At 44.0% G+C, this 23,125-nt stretch overlaps 1 protein-coding gene across 1 annotated transcript in view; it reads left to right on the top strand.

Annotated features, from left to right (window-relative positions):
• The window catches only part of LOC139259966 (cyclin-dependent kinase 2-like), a 69,346-nt gene that overhangs the window by 17,731 nt on the left and 28,490 nt on the right, over positions 1–23,125 (top strand). The window contains exons 2-5 of the mRNA XM_070875974.1: positions 2,779–2,856; positions 3,016–3,136; positions 11,219–11,389; positions 17,794–17,895. Coding sequence (XP_070732075.1) covers positions 2,779–2,856; positions 3,016–3,136; positions 11,219–11,389; positions 17,794–17,895 — 472 coding nt within the window. The remainder of the gene's footprint in view (positions 1–2,778; positions 2,857–3,015; positions 3,137–11,218; positions 11,390–17,793; positions 17,896–23,125) is intronic.

Here is a 23,125-nt window from a genome sequence, read left to right as displayed (position 1 = left end):
GGGCGGGGTGCATAAATAAAACCATTACTTACTCTTGCGACCCTCACCAGGTTGTTCCACCTCTTACGGCACCTTTCCCTGGTGCGTTCCATGTACTTGTGGAGGAGAAAGCCTCCCCGATCTCGTCCCGTATCCTATTGTACTCCTTTGGGGGCGGGGGGGGGGGGCTTTCCACGACCACCCTTCGTTAGCTCGGAGTTCTTCTCTGTGATATTCTTGAGAAGGGCAGGTAACTTCGTCTCGTCAAAGGCGGGCGCCCTCAACCTCCCGTCCTTTTCAATGTTCCTGCACTTGGATTTTTTAAAGAGTTTCTATAATATTTCTGTTGTTATGATTTTTGCTTTGTAAAATATGCCTTATTCTTCAAACAGTAGAATTATTAGTTGTTATGAATACTTTTTTAACTCTGCAATGTGTTTTTAACTCTGCTGTTCCTTCTCACTCTCTCTCCCTCCTCTTCAACTCACTGAGCATGCGCGGGTGACCCCTGACCCCCGAAATCGCGGATAAACGCTTCTGTAAAAAACGGGGGGGGGGGGCAGAATCACGCATACGCAGTTCAGTGCCACACTGTCCATCGAAGAGAAAGTCGATCTAGATCGACTAAAAGGTTACATACCGTCCGCTGACATACTACCGGAAAAAAATCAACCAATTTTGTCCTCTTCGGTTTCAGCAGTATGCCAGAAGTTTGAAACGATGCACCGCCGGCATACCGCCGAGAAATGGGAGGACCTTATGCAGTGACCAGTTTCGGGCCCGTAGTGTCAAAGACTAAAAAAAACTCACCTTTTTATTTAATATTTGATTTTATATTATTAATTAAAGTGTATTATGTCCATAATTTTTATAAAACCTTACTTTCTGTTCTCAGATTTTTGCAGTACTTTCTGCCAACTATTCTCATTATCAATTCTTATATCCACATTTATAATGGAATCCATTGGAGTGCTGTAGCACCTCAGTTTTGTTGTACAGAAACTCCTATGCTACAATCAACTATGCGTCTTTGCTTTTCAAATTGCCACAAGTATTGCTATTTAACTATATAAATAATATCAAATAAAAGTATTGTGTAAAAATAAGGATGGAATGTATTACTTTAAAATGGGGCAGAATACATCTGTTTAAAGGGCCAATTATCCTCTACTTTGCATCAACTGAAGACTGCACTTGGTCTTGACTCCATGTGTGCAACGGCATGGAAAATCATCTAAATATGCAAATTTATTTTACGGCTAACATAAAAGGAACACTAAAGTCCTTTATAAACAGAAAGAGTAAAAGGATAGTCAAAGAAAAGGTGGGACCGATTAGGGACCAATAAGGAAGGAAATCTTGTGGAGGCTGAGGGCACAGCTCACATACTGAATGAGTACTTTGCGTCTGTCTTCAAAAGAGAAGATGCTGCTGTTAATGTCACAGTAAAGGAAGAGAGGGTAGAGAAATTGGATAGAAGAAAAATAGATAGAGGAGGTACTTCAAAGATTGACGGTGCTCAAAGTAGAAAAGTAATCCAATCTGAATGGGATGTATCTAGATTGCTGAAAGAAGCAAGGGTGGGAACAGCAGAGGCTCTGGTCGCAATCCATCAATCCTCCTTTGAAGTGGGAGTAGTGCCAGAAGACTGGAGGGTTGTAAAGGGAAGGGGATAAACCTGGTAACTATAGACCAGTCATCCTAATGTTAGTTTTGGGGAAACCTAGAGACCATATTCTGGGACAAAATTAATTTTCACTTGGAAAACATTTGTTAATAAATGATAACCAAAACCGCTATGTTAAAGGCAAATCATGTCTGACAAACTTGATTAAGCTTTTCAGTGAAATAATGGAGGGTTAATGATGGTAATGCAGTTAATATTGTGTTTGTGGACTTTCCAAAGCGTTTGATAAAGTGCCACATAATAGACATGTTGGCAAACTTGAAGCCCATGGAATTCAACAAGCATTGGCAGTGGCAGCATTGATATGAAATTGGCTAAGGGACAGAAAGCAGAGAGTAGTACTGAATGGTTGTTTTTCAGACTGGAGGGAGGCATACAGTGGTGTTCCCCAGGGATCGGTATTAGGACCACTGCTCCTTTTGATATATATTAATGAGCTGGGAACAATTTCAAAGATTGCAGATGACACAAAACTTGCAAATGTAGTAAACTGTGAGGAGGAGGATAGCAGACTTCAGGATGACATACAAAAGCAAAATACTGCGGATGCTGGAATCTGAAATAAAACTAGAAAATGCTGGCAATTTCAGTGGGTCAGGCAGCATTTGTGGTGAGAAAAATAGAGTTAACGTTCAGGTCGATGACCCTTCGACAGACTGGTGAAATGGGCAGACACATGGCAGATGAAGTTTAATACAGGGAAGTGTGGTGATGCATTTTGGGAAGACAAATGAGGGGAGGCAATAAAAACTAAATGATACACTTTGTCTCCTTAAATGCTATTACCTTAATAAAGTCCTTGATTTGCATTGGATAATTTTATTCTGTTAACATGTGTGGCTGGGAATTGATTTTCCTCACTAATCAGGGTTCTCTTTGATCTACATGGCGAGCTCCAGCCATTATTAAAATAGTTAAAATTGGGGAAATTAATCATACTTGATATTTGGAGAATTCAGTAGAAAAATTCTGAAGATTGAATTTCAATATAAAGGATGAACAAGAAGACAAATAAGCTCTTGCTGCAGATCACAGCCATACACTGGGGTCTGAAAGTGACTATGTTAAATGATGTGCTCAGATTTTAAACTTGTATGTTTTTTATTTTATAGTGAGATGGAAGGAGTGCCAAGTACTGCTATACGAGAAATATCCTTGTTAAAAGAATTGAATCATTTAAATATTGTGAAGTAAGTAAAGTTATTTTTGTTTAAAATTATTGATATGAGACCGAAAACATGATAAATCTCTACTCTTCATTTCCATTTCACAGTAACAAGAATATTATGATGGACCCACTGAAGCATAATAATAAGCAGTCATGAGTAATATATGTACTCTTGCCCTAGGCTGCTAGACGTTATCCACAGCGAAAAGAAATTGTACCTAGTGTTTGAGTTTCTGAATCAAGATCTGAAGAAGTTTATGGACTCTGCTCCACCAACTGGGCTCCCTTTGCAATTAGTTAAGGTAATTAAGAATTTACATAAATTTTTTCACTTACAGGATATATGTTTTCCATAATTTACATAGGCTAGCCTAATCATACAGAATTTGTTCACTCAAATGCCACTGACATTGATTTTCAGCCATTTTTGATTTTGTTCACTGCCCCTCCCCTGCTCAGTGATTCAAGCCTGGCACCATTGTCATTCTGGGAGGACATTCAGTTGGCCTTTTCTCAGGCCTTTGCCAATTCGTCCCTAAGAGGCATGCAAAAGCAGATAAATCGCTTTTTGACTTTTTTCTTATATTGTTGTGCCTCACTGTTGGCGCAGTCACAGTCTGGAACCTGACATGTAAGGAATTATGAGAATGAACCTACGTCATAACATTCTTGATGGGTTATTATTCCAAGCATCCCTTGCCCAAACGGCCATTCATGTGTGAGCCTGGACACTGACCCCGATATTTACTGGGGCAGGATTTGGGAGGGGGGGGGGTTCTGGAATTTTAACTCCACAGCGTGCGTGTGTTTTTTTTATATAGGCTCACCGCCCAGAAGCCAGCCTGATTGAAAGGCTTGGCTCCCTGTCGGGCGGGGAATGCTCCAGAGGAGGCCGCAACCCAGGAGCAGGAAAGTTTCCTGCAGCTCGGGATGAAGATAGCGAGGGGGGCGGGGGCGGGTGGGTACAGCATCGTTTGGAGGGTGGGGGAGAGCTGGGGTGATCCAATCGCATGGAGTGGGAAACGTGATTGCTTTGGGGGGGGGGGAGCAGGCAGGAAGCACTCCTAGCCCACAAGTAGAGCTGGAAAAGCACTAACTTCTCCATGCAACAGTCCTCCTGCTGGGTTTCCTGAGGCCCGGGAAACCCAGCCGGCCAGCGTTAAGCCTGAAAGACAGTTAAAATCTGAGGCACAGAGCCTCATTAAAATATTTAAATGAGCTGCCAGCCTCCTGGGAGCAGGTTGGTTGCTTGTCCTGCCTCCGTTAAAACTGGAAGTGGACTGGTTCGAGGCAGTTTGGTTTGAGATTTTTTTACACTTTTAACATCCCACCCGACCCAAACTCACCCGTTTTGGGGGGTTAAAATTACCCATTTTAACAATCCATTAGACCACGGGATAGAGAGGCATCCTATCTTTCACCTGAAAAATCACATATATACACCTAGGATTGAACTGGTGACCTTTCTCGTCCACATTGCTCAATATGCACCACACCATTTATGGAGACCATGGTTTGTCCGAACAATTGGGTAAACCAGACAAACCACGTATGCCCAGACACTTTGGAAACACTGGGAAGAGTGTACTGCGTTGAGAAGGCACTTGGGAAACACCAGGGAGAGAGCACTGATTCAAGGAGGCACTCGGGAAAATGTCATGCAGACTTCTAACTCCGAGGATACCTCAGGAGTTGCATCAGACACTGAATAAATAATCTGAATTTCTACCCACTAACAAAAATTTAATATTTTGTTCATTTTTTTCCTTTTCCTTCACTTAGTTTTAAATAAGTAGTTTCTTTAAATGGAAGCTGTGCATTCATTTAAAAGTCTATAGACAAAATTCTGGAATGAAATAATGGGGCCGATTTTCATCTTTAGATATGAGTGCGTACTAATTTGGTAGCATTGCTTTAAAATCTGTCTAATTTTCAAGTATGAATACCACTAAATTTTCTGGCCTAATGTCATTTGCATAATTATTCACCATTCCAGATGGAATCATCATCATCATCATAGGCAGTCCCTCAGACTCAAGGAAGACTTGCTTCCACTCTTAGCATGAGTTCTTAAGTGGCTGTACAGTCCAATATGAGAACCACAGTCTCTGTCACAGGTGGGATTGATAGTCGTTGAGGGAAAGGGTGGGCAGGGAGCCTGGTTTGCCGCACACTTCTTCCATTACCTGCGCTTGATTTCTGCATGCTCTCGGCAACGATACTCGAGGAACTCAGCGCCCTCCCGAATGCGCTTCCTCCACTTAGGGCGGTCTATGGCCAGGGACTCAGGTGTTAGTGGGGTGTCACACTTTATCAGGGAGGCTTTGAGGGTGTCCTTCTAACGTATCCTCTGCCTGCCTTCGGCTCGTTTGCCATGGACGAGTTCTGAGCAGAGCGCATGCTTTGGGAGTCTCGTATCTGGCATGCGAACTATGTGACCTGCCCAGCGGAGCTGATCAAGTGTGGTCAGTGCTTCAATGCTGGGGATATTGGCCTCTACGAGGACGCTTGTGCGTCTGTCCTCCCGGGGAATTTGCAGGATAGAAACATAGAAAATAGGTGCAGTAGTAGGCCATTCAGCCCTTCGAGCCTGCACCACCATTCAATAAGATCATGGCTGATCATTCACCTCAGTACCTCTTTCCTGCTTTCTCTCCATACCCCTTGATCCCTTTAGCCGTAAGGGCCATATATAACTCCCTCTTGAATATATCTAACGAACTGGCATCAACAACTCTGCGGTAGAGAATTCCACAGGTTAACAACTCTCTAAGTGAAGAAGTTTCTCCTCATCTCGGTCCTAAATAGCTTACCCCTTATCCTTAGACTGTGACCCCTAAGTCTGGACTCCCCCAACATCAGGAACATTCTTCCTGCATCTATCCTGTCCAGTCCCGTCAGAATTTTATATGTTTCTATGAGATCCCCTCTCACTCTTCTAAACTCCAGTGACTACAGGCCCAGTCGGTCCAGTCTCTCCTCATATGTCAGTCCTGCCACCCGGGAATCAGTCTGGTGAACCTTCGCTGCACTCCCTTAATAGCAAGAACGTCCTTCCTCAGATTAGGAGACCAAAACTGAACATGATATTCCAGATGAGTCCTCACCAAGGCACTGTACAGCTGCAGTAAGACCTCCCTGCTCCTATACTCAAATCCCCTAGCTATAAAGGCCAACATGCCATTTGCCACCTTCACCGCCTGCTGCACCTGCATGCCAACCTTCAATGACTGTTGTACCATGACACCCAGTCTCATTGCACCTCCCCTTTTCCTAATCTGCCGCCATTCAGATAATAATCTGCCTTCATGTTTTTGCCACCAAAGTGGATAACGTCACATTTATCCACATTACACGGCATCTGCCATGCATTTGCCCACTCACCTAACCTGTCCAAGTCACCCTGCAGCCTCTTAGCATCCTCCTCACAGCTCACACCGCCACCCAGTTTAGTGTCATCTTCAAACTTGGAGATATTACTCTCAATTCCTTCATCTAAATCATTGATGTATATTGTAAATAGCTTGGATCCCAGCACTGAGCCCTGCGGCACCCCACTAGACATTGCCTGCCATTCTGAAAAGGACCCGTTTATCCCGACTCTCTGCTTCCTATCTGCCAACCAGTTCTCTATCCACGTCAATACATTACCCCAAATACCATGTGGTTTAATTTTGCACACCAATCTCTTGTGTGGGACCTTGTCAAAAGCCTTTTGAAAGTCCAAATACACCACATCCACTGGTTTTCTCTTGTCCACTCTACTAGTTACATCCTCAAAAAATTCTAAAATATTTGTCAAGCATGATTTCCCTTTCATAAATCCATGCTAACTTGGACCGATCCTGTCACTGCTTTCCAAATGCGCTGCTATTTCATCTTTAATAATTGATTCCAACATTTTCCCCGCTACTGATGTCGGGTAACTGGTCTATAATTCCCTGTTTTCTCTCTCCCTCCTTTTTAAAAAAAGTGGTATTACATTACCTACCCTCCAATCTATAGGAACTGATTCAGAGTCGATAGACTGTTGGAAAATGATCACCCACTATTTCCAGGGCCACTTCCTTAAGTACTCTGGGATGCAGACTATCAGGCCCTGGTGATTTATTGGCCTTCAATCCCATCAATTTCCCAAACACAATTTCCTGACTAATAAGGATTTTCTTCAGTTCCTCCTTCTCGCTAGACCCTCGGTCCCCTAGTATTTCCGGAAGGTTATTTGTGTCTTCCTGCGTGAAGACAGAACCAAAGTATTTGTTCAATTCGTCTGCCATTTCTTTGTTCCCCATTATAAATTCACCTGATTCTGACTGCAAGGGACCTACGTTTGTCTTCACGAATCTTTTTCTCTTCACATATCTGTAGAAGCTTTTGCAGTCAGTTTTTATGTTCCCAGCAAGCTTCCTCTCAAACTCTATTTACCCCCTCCTAATGAAACCCTTAGTCCTCCTTTGCTGAATTCTAAATTTCTCCCAGTCCTCAGGTTTGCTGCTTTTTCTGGCCAATTTATATGCCTCTTCCTTGGATTTAACACTATCCCTAATTTCCCTTGTAAACCACGGTTGAGCCACCTTCCCCGTTTTATTTTTACTCCAGACAGGGATGTACAATTGTTGAAGTTCATCCATGTGATCTTTAAATGTTTGCCATTGCCTGTCCATCGTCAACCCTTTAAGTATCATTCGCCAGTCTATTCTAGCCAATTCACGTCTCATACCATCGATGTTACCTTTCCTTAAGTTCAGGACCCTAGTCTCCGAATTATCTGTGTCACTCTCCATCTTAATAAAGAATTCTACCATATTATGGTCACTCTTCCCCAAGGGGCCTCGTACAATAAGATTGCTAATTAGTCCTTTCTCGTTACACATCACCCAGTCTAGGATGGCCAGCCCTCTAGTTGGTTCCTCGATATATTGGTCTAGAAAACCATCCCTAATACATTCCAGGAAATCCTCCTCCACCGTACTGCTACCAGTTTGGTTAGACCAATCTATATGTAGATTAAAGTCACTCATGGTAACTGCTGTACCTTTATTGCACGCATCCCTAATTTCTTGTTTGATGCTGTCCCCAACCTCACTACTACTGTTTGGTGGCCTGTAGACAACTCCCACTAGTGTTTTCTGCCTTTTGGTATTCCGCAGCTCTACCCATACAGATTCCACATCATCCAAGCTAATGTCTTTTCTTACTATTGCGTTGATTTCCTCTTTAACCAGCAACGCTACCCCACCTCCTTTTCCTTTCTGCCTATCCTTCCTGAATGTTGAATACCCCTGGATGTTGAGTTCCCAGCCTTGGTCACCCTGGAGCCATGTCTCTGTAATCCCAATTATATCATATTCGTTCCTAGTTGCCTGCGCAGTTAATTCGTCCACCTTATTGCAAATACTCCTTGCATTGAGGCATAGAGCCTTCAGGCTTGTCTTTTTAACACACTCTTACGGAGAATCGCTGGTGGTATTTGTCCAGCGACTTGAGGTGTCTACTGTACATGGTCCACCTCTCTGAGCCATACAGGAGGGCGGGTATTACTACGGCCCTGTAGACCATGAGCTTGGTGACAGTTTTGAGGCACTGGTCTTCAAACACTCTTTTCCTCAGGTGGCCGAAAGCTGCACTGGCGCACTGGAGGCGGTGTTGGATCTCGTCGTTAATGCCTGCTCTTGTTGATAGGAGGCTCCCGAGCTCGGGGAAGTGATCCACATTGTCCAGGGCCACAACGTGGATCTTGATGTCTGGGGGGCAGTGCTGTGTAGCGAGGACAGGCTGGTAGAGGACCTTTGTCTTACTAATGTTTAGCGTAAGGCCCATGCTTTCACACGCCTCGGTAAATACGTCGACTATGTCCTGGAGTTCAGCCTCTCTGTGTGCACAGATGCAGGCGTTGTCCGTGTACTGTAGCTCGACGACAGAGGTTGGCGTGGTCTTGGACCTGGCCTGGAGACGGCGAAGGTTGAACAGCTTCTCATTGGTTCTGTAGTTTAGTTCCACTCCAGCGGGGAGCTTATCAACTGTGAGGTGGAGCATGGCAGGGAGGAAGATTGAGAAGAGGGTTGGGGCGATGACGCAGCCCTGCTTGACTCCGGTCAGGACGTGAATTGGGTCTGTGATGGATCCGATGGTAAGGATCACGGCTTGCATGTTGTCGTGGAGTAGGCGGAGGATGGTGACGTACTTTTGGGGGCATCCGAAACGGAGGAGGGCACTCCATAGACCCTCGCGGTTGACATTGTCAAAGGCCTTTGTAAGGTCGAAGAAGGCCATGTATAAGGGCTGGCACTGTTCCTTGCATTTTTCCTGCAGCTGTCGCGCTGCAAAAATCATGTCCGTGGTGCCCCGGAGGGGACGAAATCCGCACTGATGGGCTGTCGGGGTAGCAGCTCCCTAGGGAGCTCCCCTGCTAAACAGCTCCTCGGCCCTCAACCTCCCCCCTCCCACTGTCTAAACTTCCCCAAGCCCCAGCCCTAGCCCTAATAGACCCCAATAGGGGGTCTTAAAGACTTAAATCCCCACCCTAACCCCAACCCCGCAAATCCCAAAAGTTTGGGTCTACCTCAGGCCTCCCGCCACACTGCACATCACCGACTCCCGGCTGGACGACTCGACGCGACCTGGACCTCCCAGCTAGACCTCCTACGGCGACTTGGGCCTCCTGGCTGGATCTCCTGCGACGACCGGGCCTCCACCTCCTCACCCACCCCCCCCCCCCCCCCCCAATCTGGACCTCTCCTTCCCCACTGATGGCCTGGTCTCCTTTCCTCCTCCAGCATGTGGTGAGTACAATGGCTATGACCCCCCTGCCCCCCCATTCTGAACCCCAGTGCACCACTACCCCCCCTCCCCCAATGCCTGCCCCCAACCAAGCCTTGGAATAATATGGTTCTAGCGATAACACCATTGGTAAGAGAGGAAGTTTAGTCAAATTTACAGGGTGGAAGAATTAACGGTAGTGCCACAGGAAGGGGGACAACAATTTAGAAGCTTATGGAGTCATGGTGTCATGGTACATCAGTCATTGAAGGTTGGCATGCAGGTACAGCAGGCGGTTAAAGCCAATGGCATGTTGTCCTTCATAGCGAGGGGATTTGAGTACAGGGGCAGGGAGGTGTTGCTACAGTTGTACAGGGCCTTGGTGAGGCCACACCTGGAGTATTGTGTACAGTTTTGGTCTCCTAACTTGAGGAAGGACATTCTTGCTATTGAAGGAGTGCAGCGAAGATTCACCAGACTGATTCCCGGGATGGTGGGACTGACCTATCAAGAAAGACTGGATCAACTGGGCTTGTATTCACTGGAGTTCAGAAGAATGAGAGGGGACCTCATGGAAACGTTTAAAATTCTGACGGGTTTAGACAGGTTAGATGCAGGAAGAATGTTCCCAATGTTGGGGAAGTCCAGAACCAGGGGTCACAGTCTGAGGATAAGGGGTAAGCCATTTAGGACCGAGATGAGGAGAAACCTCTTCACCCAGAGAGTGGTGAACCTGTGGAATTCTCTACCACAGAAAGTAGTTGAGGCCAATTCACTAAATATATTCAAAAGGGAGTTAGATGAAGTCCTTACTACTCGGGGGATCAAGGGTTATGGTGAGAAAGCAGGAATGGGGTACTGAAATTTCATGTTCAGCCATGAACTCATTGAATGGCGGTGCAGGCTAGAAGGGCTGAATGGCCTGCTCCTGCACCTATTTTCTATGTTTCTATGGAGAGTATTAATAGGCTAATTAAACCATCAGTAGCAGTTGGCAAAATCGTGCATAAACTTTCCTACAGATATGTGTTCCACGTTACAAGAATTATTAAAGTTTTGAGATATTTATTACTTTATTATTTTAGAAACTACTTTCAAGTACCTTTTTGTTTGCACTTCTGCTCAATTTGTTTGTCAATTGCAGAAACCAGCAACTTAGTAGCAGCATTCAGGTTTACTGTTCACCTCACGCATGCCACCTCCTAGAGTACTTTTATGCATGTCACATTTCAGTTTGTAGGAAGCATGTGCTTGCCTTTTGAGGCTGTTCTTTGTACTTGGCATAGAAAAATATGTTTAGAGAGTGCCTGAATCCTAATGCCTACAATGAAGGGAGTTTCACTCTTCCTCTCTGGGGGAGAGGGCTGCCTAATTTATCTGATTAAAACAGATAGCAAATGAACAAGACATTCAGGTCTGCATGGAGCAGATTATGTATCTACGCCAGAGCCATTTGAGCAGCACTGTTATCCCAAGTATGTACTCGTACAGTAGTATTGGTATGGATTTGTAATGCAATGACAGGAATTGGGTGATATAGATATGGAAATTTGCTTGTTACGGGTGTTTGAATAGTTTATTTCTGGATGCTGAATGTTTACGTAATGAAACAACTCTTTTGGCAGAGTTATCTGTTCCAGCTGCTGCAAGGTGTCGCATTCTGTCACTCTCACAGAGTCCTTCATCGAGATCTAAAACCACAAAACTTGCTCATTAATGACGCTGGTGCAATCAAATTGGCAGATTTTGGATTGGCAAGGGCTTTTGGAGTTCCTGTGCGCACTTATACTCATGAGGTAATAAAGGTCTATGCAGGTTTGGAAATAGTTCATAAGATTGAGACTTGGATATTCATTTTTATTCCCATTATAATTTTTATGGATTTGACCCCTATTCACATGTGACATATTTTAAAAGGGTTGCTCAGTCAGTTAATGTGAAGTTTCTAAAAACAGAATGTGACATGGTTTTACAAAAACAGATGTTATGAGGCCAATAAAAAGGAAGCAAGTGTTTATTAACACATTCCATTTTTAAGTTCTAATGAATTCTCGCCACTTTATTGGCTTTAATCACTAATGCTAAACAGAGAAGCCATTTTAAGCACTTTTGCATTGAAGTCAATGTTTTTTCCCAAATATCTGTTCTACACAATGCAATGCACCTATTGCTCTCCGCATCAGATTATAATTGTAGCAGTAAAAAAGTAATTTTTCATCTGAGGGAAGCAGGAACATTTTAGGAACAAGGAAAGACTATTAGGCCAGCAAGATTGTCCCTTTTTCAGCGATCATACCCACCCACCCTATTCTTGCTAAGAAGACAAGAATGGAACATGAAAGACCTAGTTAAAACTTCAAAGTTCAGGAAAAAAATAATAGCACAACTCTTGAGATTTTAGGGAGTTTCACTGATCCCATGCTCTCAACAGGAAGCGAGCGCGGAACTACTAATTGGCATTATAGTGTTGTAGCCCTATCTCCAACCTGTGCTCTCTTCGACTGTGGTTCCCTGATGAGAGCGGAGGATTGATGAACCTTTTTGTGCAACTCTGAATAAAATTACTTGTTAAATAACAAAAATATTTAGTAGTTAACTGCTAAAACATTAAACTAACGACTAGGAAACAAGGGCCTAGAAATTCAGGTACTTACTGCTCTCCGGTAAGGCCCGTTTCTTGGGGGGGGGGGAATGGCAGCGGTCTCACTTCCACCTGCCTCTGGCGCGGGACTCGGCTGCCACCATTTTGGTGAGGGCCATAGTGCTGCCGTTAGCAGCGCTGGCCCAAGAAATGCAAAACAGCAGAGTGTGATGTCAGTCATCGTGCAAGGCCGACTAGCCGCCATGCTCTTCAAACTTGGACCTTAGCGCTGACTTTAACGTTGGGTCCTAAGCTCGCTCTGAAAAGCGAATGTGCAGCAGACCTACACCGACACTGTCAACATCACTTAATGGGACACACACATCTTTCAGGTATGTTTGTATTTAAGCTTTTGGACTGGATTTTTAAATATTTTATTAAAGTAGTGGCTTGGTGCATACATGTTAAAAGTTTTTAAAGTGTGCAGGGAGTGCTACTGGATGCTTGTAAGGCAAAGATGGTAAAAGAAGGCATCTGAAAATACAGAAAATGCTGAAAATACTCAATAGGTTAGACAGCATCCATGGAGAGAGAAACGGAGTTCACATCTCTGGTTGAGATGTTGCCTGACCTGCTGAGCATTTCCAGTATTCTCTGCTTTTATTTCAGATTTCCAGCATCTGCCCACAGAGGGAAGAGGATGAAGCAGAAGAGGAGGAAACGGCAGGAAGGATGCAACCCAGATAGCCCCTTTCTGGCTGGGATATCCAGGATGGAATCAGCTACCTGTGGTACCAATGACCATAACCCCAGTTCCCCTTTCAACATTTGGCCCACACCTTCCCTCTGTTAATGACCATCACAGTGTTCTCTTGGCCACAATGCTGTAATAAAAGCTATCACAAAGCAAACATTCCAATCCAGCTTTGTCCATATGTGCATCCATTATGACATCAAGAAATCAACTAATCACCCTTGTGCATTCCTTTAGTGACTGTCTTGTGTGTACCGTTGCCTATCATATTGATGTCACGCAGTGCTATCCCAGTGGTTGCAGCATGACTGTTGGAAGGCTGCTGACTTTCAGTGGGGGATCACTGCAGGTGATCTTGCAGGACGACCTTGAGGAGCTGGTGGCTGGGATCGAATGACTGTGTTTCTTCTTCATTCTCCTCTGCATACGAGGCCCTGGGTGCCCTTCCCTGGATTGTTGAGCCATTTGTGTTAATGCTGAAGCACTTTTACTATTTATTTAGGTGCAGAGGCAATTCAGCTTTAAGAGCTGAAGACTGACAGTTGGGAATTATTTTTAATGTTAATTTTTTTCAGAAGACAGTTGAGCCCTGGGGCTAAAGACTGCCTATTATTAAATGTTTATTTTTTCATTTTAGAAGGCAGTTCGCCTTTCGAGGACCAACACTGCTTTCTAAAATGACTGGCTAGCTTTAAGAGAATGCTGTTCTAGCTCCAGGGATGCTACGGCCATGCTGCATTGGGCCTCTTGCTTTGAATAGTGCCCGAAAACCAGCCTTACATGGTAAGTTCAGCACTGCGCTAATGTTAAATGGCAGGCAGCACCAAAATACCGGTGCTGCCTGCGCAATTAATTTGGCCGGCTGTTAACTGCAGCCCGCAGTGGCACCACCAGCTTTTCGGTGTATTGAAATCTTTAGCCCTACTTTCCTTGCTGGTGACTCTTTTGATAGCTCAGTGGATAACCTCATTGCCTGGTGAGGTATTGAGGCATTCAGACCAGAAAAGCACTAGATTTGATCCCTGGTCTATGTTAAGTCAACTGATCTGAACCTGTGTAGCAATTGGCTTTGGCACCACTAACTTAGTGAAAAGAAAAACTCTACAATTGGTTTTATCTTCACTGACCTAGGGAGAAGAAAAGGCAACCACAATTTCCACTCTTAATCACTTGTCAGTGACATTTTTAAGAAATTACATCTATGTGGACATTAGGGCAGAATCAGCCTCAGCTGTGATGCTTCCTCAAACACTTTCCACTTTGTTCGCTCGGGCCCAAAAAATGGGCGATGTTCCACGTTAGCGATGTTGCAGTCTTCATGATCGCTGGAACATCGCCCATTTTTTGGATTGCGATTTTCGGCTCGCCGATAGTCCAGCGATGTGAAATGGGCGAAACGATAGCCCAGCGATGTCACATCGGCCAGTGATGGCGAAGGGTACGCAAATTTTATTTACATTTTTTTGGGGTTGGCCATGTTTTGGGAGGTCAGGGGTCATCCACACATGCGCAGAAGGGGGAGAGAGATCGAGAGAGGAGCGAGAGATAGAGAGGAGGAAGGCAGAGACAGAGAGGTGAGAGAAACGAGAGAGAGAAAGAAAGACAGAGAACTATGTCTTGACAGCGATGAAAGTGGGAGAGATGTGGAGACGGGGAGGAAGAGAGCGAAACCCTTCTCCGAGGAGGCCCTCGTGGCGGAGCTGCGCTCCCGCTGGGCCCAATTGACCATGGGGGAGCATGGTGGGAAATCAGCACCATGGGCGTACCACAGGTTATGGGGCAAGATAGCCGAGGTCGTCTAGTCTGCGTCCCACAAGTCCAGGGGCTCTGACCAGTGCCGCAAACGCTGGAACAGCCTCGTTGCCTCAGCAAGAGTAAGTACGACTTTATATTTTAATGATGCACATTCTAAGTATAATAATCATTATAATGGTAATTTTCCTGGATTGAATGTAAGCTTGTTATTCTAAATTATATAACATATATCAGCCCTGCTAAGAACTGGACAGGGCCATGAACCGGTGCCCGTTTTAAGTCTCTCTGGCTGCTGTCACTTACACAAGGACCTAGCATGGACTGGGGGAGAGCTGCCTTTGCTCACTGTCTGGCCTGGGACACTTTTGGACATCAGCTACTATCATTGAATTGTGGATACAACCCTTATTAGCATATAACGTTTGAAACTGGTGTATAAATAACATAACCTAGTCAAGTAGCTTATGCCATGCTCTATTCACTTCGCTGAGGAAGATATCTCATAATTGGGCTCAGCAGAGGTGCACCTGCTGTAATACAGACCCTCATCGACCTGGAGGAACATGCTGCAGCACTAGTGGGGTCCCACAGTCGAGCGGTCACCACCCATGGTGTTGCCGGACCATCACATGCGCCACGTGAGTAATGTGTCAAGCAGTATAAGAGCTATGTGACATAATTTCATTCTCATATCATAGAAGAATGATGTCATGTTATGCATGCAGCCTCTGTGTGACTCTGCCACGCTCAGGTCGACAACATAAGAACATAAGAGTGGTCCATCTGACCATCTGTCCCCTTCTCTGTCCGCACTCCATAAACCCTCACTCCCTTATCATACGGTCTATCTGCGACTGATCCAACCTCCACAGCTCTCTGGCACAGTGATTTCCACATAGATGTACTGCCATAGATACCACTGTATGATGCATTAATATGTAACGTTTCTCTGTCACATCTATGAGATTAGTGCTGTTCCTCCTACATATGCCAGCGCAGCGCAACAATGCTTTCTGCTCTAATAATCTCAATTGTGTCTTGCAGCTTTACCAGCTCCAAAGGCGCAACGGGAGGCCAGATGCTCACATGGACCTGACCCACTGCATGTGTCATTCACCACGGGTGGTGAAGAGGAGGAGACCACCGAGCCCGAGGAGGAGGAGGAATACCTGGAGACAGAGGAGGATGCCCCTTGCTTCCCTCTGTCTGGGGAGCCTGCGGCCACGATGAGGATCCCAACTGAGGAGGTACCGGAACCAAGTGGCATGCAGTTGGCAAGGCGCACATTGGTGCTGCCGCAGACCCCACAGAGGCCAGGTCAATGGCTTGAGCAAAGGCCTACCCTGGACCACCGCGTGGAGTGCCTGGCACGACTGTAAGGAGTCTGTCGTGATCCAGCGTGAGCAGCTCCAGGTGTTTGTGGGAGTCACGCAGGAATTCTCCCGGTTGTCTGCTAGCCAAGCGGAGGCAATGCAGCAGATGATCCTGGAGTTGCGTGGAATCTCCGCCTCCGACCATGCTATGCGGCATGCGTTCTTGGCGGTACATGGCGCTGCACCCCAAGCTCCCGTGACCACAAGCACCGGCACACAGGCGGGTCAGGAGGATGCACCACCTCCTGACTTGGAAGGCGATACCCCTGTTTTCTCTTCCCCGCCAACAGCCCTCCAACAGGCAATCGTCCCAGCATGTCCCCCCACCACGGCAAGAAGTCTTGCCATCACCCACTGCACGCCAGCTTCGCAGCAGTACCCAGGGATCAAAACGGGGTGAGTGAGGCAACGATACTAGGGGGTGCAGGATCTGGAGGGAACCATGGCCGCAGGTATGGAGGGGGGTGCACTCTTTTTAATATTGTTCCTATTGTTCACATTTATTGTTGGTGTTGTCACTGTTGGGGGGGTGGGGTGGTTGGGTGGGAGGGTGTTTTGGTGTTTGTAATTAAAAATTCCGTTCAAAAGTTGTCATTTTATTAAAGCTATTTTATTTCACTTTACAATTGTTGTGCAGTGTCTTCTAATAACGTGTTAAAATAGAACATTAGTGCAACTGTTAGTAAACAATGTCCAGGCTAGATCAAGTAAGTATGAAACTTCACTTATTTATATAAATATAAGAAAACGTCTAATTGTGAGTGTATCTATCGTTAAAAGGCCCTTAAATAATTCACAACTATATAAGCCCCTGTTTAAGAGGCCTTCTGTCTTCCTCCGGCGTTCAAAATGGCGTCTGTAGTGCCCAGTTCTGTGAGAAAGGCCAGGCAATAGCTACTCTATTCTCCACTGATCAGCCTGGCGATGTGCCAAAAGTTGGGCTGGGCGATGTGTGGGCGATCACCTCGCCGATGTGAGCCGAAAGTTGCGCCAGGCGATGTGTCAACAATAAGCTCGGCCATGTGTCCCAACTTTCCATTTTTGGGCAACCAGCGATGTGAAGTGGAAAGTCTAGCCCTCTGTGGAACTATTCTCTGCATCAGGCAATACTGTTAAAAGGAAAGAAAAGAGTAAAAAAACTGGGAAAGCTAAAGTTATCCTGTCCTCAACAGAAGTCCACAAATCCCTACAAGAAATTACAGTGTACCAGATGTGGAGGCTGCTCACTTTGCAATTTGTTTATTAGAATGGAATGTGGCTTTGTTTAATCATATTAAATGGAAACAAAGGTTCAGGAAAAATGAAAGCTACTTTATTTTTCTTATTCGATAATACTTCAAAATAATAGCAGGCTCCACCTTTTCATTACTAAAAGGTTTTGAACCACAGAAGCCTCAGTTTAATCAGCACTAATTATCTTAACTGGAGGTAGGTAGTGCCAATTTGAATGTAGTCTTGACTCCCTGCACTAAGGAAAAATGCATGGTGGTACAAAAAGAGACTTCATTATTCTATTTATATAATCAACTATTGAGCTTCATACAGACCTCAGTAGTCATAAATATTCACATTTATAATTAATCACTGAAATCTGCTGACAGTTTGTGGCTCTTGACTACTTCTAAAATTTATAGTTGACCCTGATCAGTCATGTATATTTGTAACATTTTTATGTTGAGATGGTTTGGGGGAATTGAACTTTCAAAATATTTATTCTTTGTTTTTTTTAATTTTTAGGTTGTAACCTTGTGGTACAGAGCACCAGAAATTTTAATGGGATGTAAATTTTACTCAACAGCAGTGGATGTTTGGAGCATAGGATGCATCTTTGCAGAAATGGTATTTATCTCAGAAATACAATTAATTTACAAAATGTATTTGTTTTGTAAATGTTGCCTTCCTAGCATGTTCAGAATACTGTTTTTCTTTTAAAGTTTCATGTTGAAAACATGAAAGCATGTTGTACAAAAAAATTACAAACTATCTCACTGATGAAATGTTATCTATCTATATCTATTAAAGTCTTGAATACAGTTTGCTTTTCCTGTACACATTAAACTTAATTTCTGTGTCATGCTTTGGTATTGAAAGCCCCTTATGTCAGCATGTCACAATGGACAAACCCCATTTATGCTGGAAAGATCCTATATCAACAAGGTAACATTTTACTACCATTTTGTTTCTGGCCCAATTAAATCACTCAGATTGTTTCTTGAAAAACATTTTTCCTACTTTTTTCAGTAACTGAAATGTCTAATGTCCAAAATAAGATTTAAAATAAAGTCAAAGTTTAAAAAATTATATATTTCACAGTAACATGATTAAATGTATTCACTGAATTGTCTTGTTACTTTTAATACCATTGAAGTGGAGTATTCAAAATAAACACTCAACACCAGGTCTGGGTTCAAAGATTCAAGTAGTCTTTGTTTTACTTGCAAGGGAGAGTCGAGTCTACAGTCAGCCTCTTGCTGAGCTGTCCTCACTTGCTCTCCCCAAACAAAGAAAACACAGGGATTTTATACAGTTACTCAGCCTATAATTGCCGGACATTCAATACATGAGACACACATTGATTTGAATGGTCAAAACCCTTGTCACTCAAAGCAAAGTACAATACTGGCCACGCTTGTCCCCAGTACTTTTCCACAAACCTCACTATGTCCTGGGAGGGCGTTTGCACATTGGAATATTATCTTATCTCTCTTGCACCTTGACCAGAGGGGCCCTCTGTCAGACTGCCTCATCTTAATTGTGCTTCGTTATGTGACCTTTGCTTTTCTAAGACCAGCATCCCTCATCCTGTTAGTGCAGGCGAGTGGTGCCTATTTTGTCACTGAAACCTTGAGATAACTCACAGCTGTACTGCTGCTTCAGCAGCGTAGTAGTTGTTGCTACCCTGGCTTTTGCACGTTCACATTTAACCCTTTATCCATGCTGATTATATGTCCAGTGTGACCTATTGTCCCGCTTCACCATTCTTAAAGTTTTAGTTGAAGGCCTTAGCATCTCCCAAAAGCCTGGCTTGGGCTTGATATTTTTTCTCAAGAGCACTGAATCTGCAGTCTGAGCATGTGAAGTGTGCACAGTTTCTCAAGATACATAATTAGCATTTAGCCAAATGATAAATTGCTTCTCTCTCAATCTCTAGCAAAATCATTTTGGTTGTTTTTCATGATTGTTTGAAGCAAACATAGACAAAAGAGCTGAATTCGAGAGGTGAGAGTAACTGCCCTTGACATCAAGGCAATATTTGATCGAGTATGACACCAAAGAGCCCTAATAAACTGAAGTCAATAGGGATCTAGGGGGAAACTCTCCAGTGACTGGAGTCAAACCTAGCACAAAGGAAAATGGTTGTGGTTGTTGGAGACCCATTATCTCAGTCCAAGAAAATCCCAGAAATGGGAATTCCTCAGAGCAGCATCCTTGAACAGGGCCCAACTATTTTCAACTGCCTCATCAATGACTTTCTCTCCATCATAAGGTCAGAAATATTCACTGATGATTGCACAGTGTTCAGCTCCATTCGCAACTCCTCAGATAATGAAGCAGTTCATGCTTGCCTGCAGCAAGACCCAGACAACATCCAGCCTTGGGCTGATAGATGGCAAGTAATATTCATGCCACACAAGTGCCAGGCAATGACCATCTCCAACAAGAGAAAGTCACACCATCTCCCCATGACAATCAGTGGCATTACCATTGCCAAATCCCCCACCTTTAACATCCTGGGGGCCGCCATTGACCAAAAACTCAACTGGACCAGCCACATAAATACCGTGCCTACTAGTGCAGGTCAACGGCTGGATAATCTGTGGCAAGTGGCTCACCTCCTGACTTCCAGTGCCTCTCTTAACCACCCAAAAGGCACAAGTCGGGAGTGTGATGGAATACTCTCCATTTGTCTTGATGGGTGCAGCTGCAACAACACTCAAGAAGTTTGACACCATCCAGGACAACACAGTCTGCTTAATTGGCACCCCATCCACCACCATGGCTGCAGTGTGTACTATCCACAGGATAGACTGCAACAACTTGCCAAAGCTTCTTTGACAGCACTTCCCAAACCTGCAACCTCTGCCACCTAGAAGGACAAAGGTAGCAGTTGCATGGGAAAACTATCACCTCCAAGTTCCCCTCCCAAGACATTTACCATCCTGACTTGGACAAATGTTGCCATAGCTTCATCGTTGCTGGGTCAAAATCCTGGAACTCCCTACCTAACAACACTGCCGGAGTACATTCACCACATGGACTGCAGTGGTTTAAGAAGAAGGCCCACCACCACCTTCTCAAGGGCAACTAGGGATGGGCAATAAATGCTGGCCTTGTTTGCGACACCCATATCCTGAGAATGAATAAAAAATATATAGACTTCCAGGAATCAATCATGAGATACAACATTTTATGTTTGTGGAGATCTCTTAGACAGTTATAAGCCAATGTTGCCAGATCTGGCACCCCACCAAGTGCAAATCCCCAATTACCCGTCAACATTTTTTAATGAAATTATGCAATCCAAACATGTCAACATTTTATATTGGGAAAACCATATATAGACATTTCAGTATCAATCAAATCACTCAACATGCTTTTTTGAAAAAACTTTTTCTCTCAGTTTCTAATATATTAAATAAACTTTTAACAATATCAACATTTATATATTTCACAATAGTAAATTTACCAGTTGACTTGCCTTTTGTGTTATTAAAACCTTCATTAATGTTTTTACTTCAAGGCCTCAGTCTGTCTCAAAAGCCTGGGCTTTAGTTATTTTTACAGTTGGAAACAACTTTCACCATGCCTGAGAAGGTGCCAATTACAAAATTTCCCAATGTGCAATCTATAAATTATGAGTACGTGTAATTTGCAGAATACTGCAGCATGCAATCTGAGTATCAGCATGAGTTAGAAACATAGAAAATAGGTGCAGGAGTCGGCCATTCGGCTCTTCGAGCTTGCACCACCATTCAGTAAGATCATGGCTGATCGTTAAGATCATGGCTGATGGTAGATGGGTGTGTCTCGGACAAGTCTGACATTATTAATAAATGCTGTTTATCAATTATGAACTGTTCACAGACAACTTCTGAGATTAGAACAGATGTGGTTTCTTTATTGAAAGATAGAAAAGAAAGCAAAGGTTGTTTATCCAGAATGTATTTCTTATTTAGTCACTCACCTTTATTTTAACTAAAGATTCGGTTTTAAAAAAATCAATCATTGAGTTATTTTTGAAGCTTAAGGAGATTTTTATATACAGCTTTGAAACTGATAATGATGAACTTTTGAATATTTTGAGGCAATTTTAGTTTGTTTATGGAAATTTATGTTTATTACAGATTGTATAAATTGGCTAACTGACTGATAGTGTACTAAATTTTACATTTTCTAATTCCAGTCGCCTCTTTTCTACAAGCCTGTTAGATCCTTCTTTCCATACTGTCAGATGCGAGCAACCCTTCTTCTCAGACTCTCCACCCCCACCATTTCTGATCCCAGGACCTCTTCTCACTACTTATAAACCCCTAGACCCCAGTGTTCCCAGAACTTCCCTCTTTAGTGTTCCTCTGAATGCTTCCAGTCTCTGGAATCCCTCTCAAAATACTGCCGGGCCCAGGGTCCCCTTCCTACTGCTCTGAGATGCAAGGGCCACTATAATGCTGATGTCAGTGTCCCTGGTAATACTACGTGGCATAACATCCATTCTTACAAAACTTCCGACTCACAGTGAGCAATATCACAGAAGATCTGCTGATATATAAAAATATTGAGTATACAAAGTTCATGTGATTGCTTTTTGTACTGGCTGCTGTTTTATTTTCTCTGTTGTATACTTTTTTACTTGTGGGGGAGCAATTCACAATTGATGTAGCTGATTGAAAAATACCAATAAGAGTTATGTTGGACAAGAAGTTTACAACTGTGATTGGCTCTGCTGTACCAAAATATTTTTAATGGTAACTGTTATGTATGTAATAACTTGATAGACTAGATACTGTAAACTAACACAGGTACAAATCTGGCTCTGCTTTATTAGGGCCCAAAGGGATTACATTACATGATGGCTTGCCTTTTAAACCTGGGCCGCACACACGTGTAGACAGCCCAATGACCTCCAACAGTGACGCCACCTGGTGGCTAGTAACCCCAAGCATACATACATGACACTATCCCCCTTTAAGATATTAATAACAGTTTTTTTACAAATTCAGACGGTCTGGATCTTTCCGCTCCCGAGTTGATCGTCTCAGTTCTTGGGTGAGTGTTCTGAGTCTGTTAAGACTGGAGGCTGGATAGCCGATCTGATGGGAGTGGCAATGACCATGTCAGAGATTGAAAGTGCAGATTCATTGATGACGGCGGAGTTCTCTGATGACTGAGGATAGGTTGGTTGGTCACTGATTGTGTCTTCCTCAGACTGTTCCGGTTCATCCGTGTGCCACAGCTTTATCTGATCAACATGTTTCCTGCATGTTTGCCCATTCTTGAGCTTGACGATAAACACTCTGTTACCCTCCTTGGCCATAACAGTACCGGCGATCCACTTGGGACCGTGACCATAATTTAGTACACAGGATCGTTAATAGAAATGTCGCATGGCACAGCAGCGCGATCATGATACCACTGCTGACGTTGACGTCTGTATTCAACATGATCGTTCAAGTCAGGGTGGACAAGAGAGAGCTTGGTCTTGAGACCTCTCTTCATCAATAGTTCAGCAGGGGAGACCCCGGTAAGCGTGTGGGCTCTTATCCTGTAACTAAGCAATATGCATGACAAGCAAGTCTGCAGAGAACCTTGAGTTACACGTTTTATACTATGCTTGATGGTTTGGACAGCACGCTCTGCTTGACCATTAGATGCGGGTTTGAATGGTGCTGACCACACATGTTTGATACCATTGAGTTTCATGAACTCTTGAAACTCCAGACTAGTGAAGCAAGGTCCGTTGTCACTTACAACGATGTCGGGCAGACCATGAGTGGCAAACATGACACGAAGGCTCTCATTGGTAGCTGTGGATGTACTGGATAACATGATTATACACTCTATCCACTTGGAA

The sequence above is a fragment of the Pristiophorus japonicus genome, chromosome 3 (assembly GCF_044704955.1).
Source record: "Pristiophorus japonicus isolate sPriJap1 chromosome 3, sPriJap1.hap1, whole genome shotgun sequence".
Lineage (NCBI taxonomy): Eukaryota > Metazoa > Chordata > Chondrichthyes > Pristiophoridae > Pristiophorus > Pristiophorus japonicus.
Note: the sequence above shows the minus strand (reverse complement) of the source record. Positions and strands in the feature narration are given on the sequence as shown.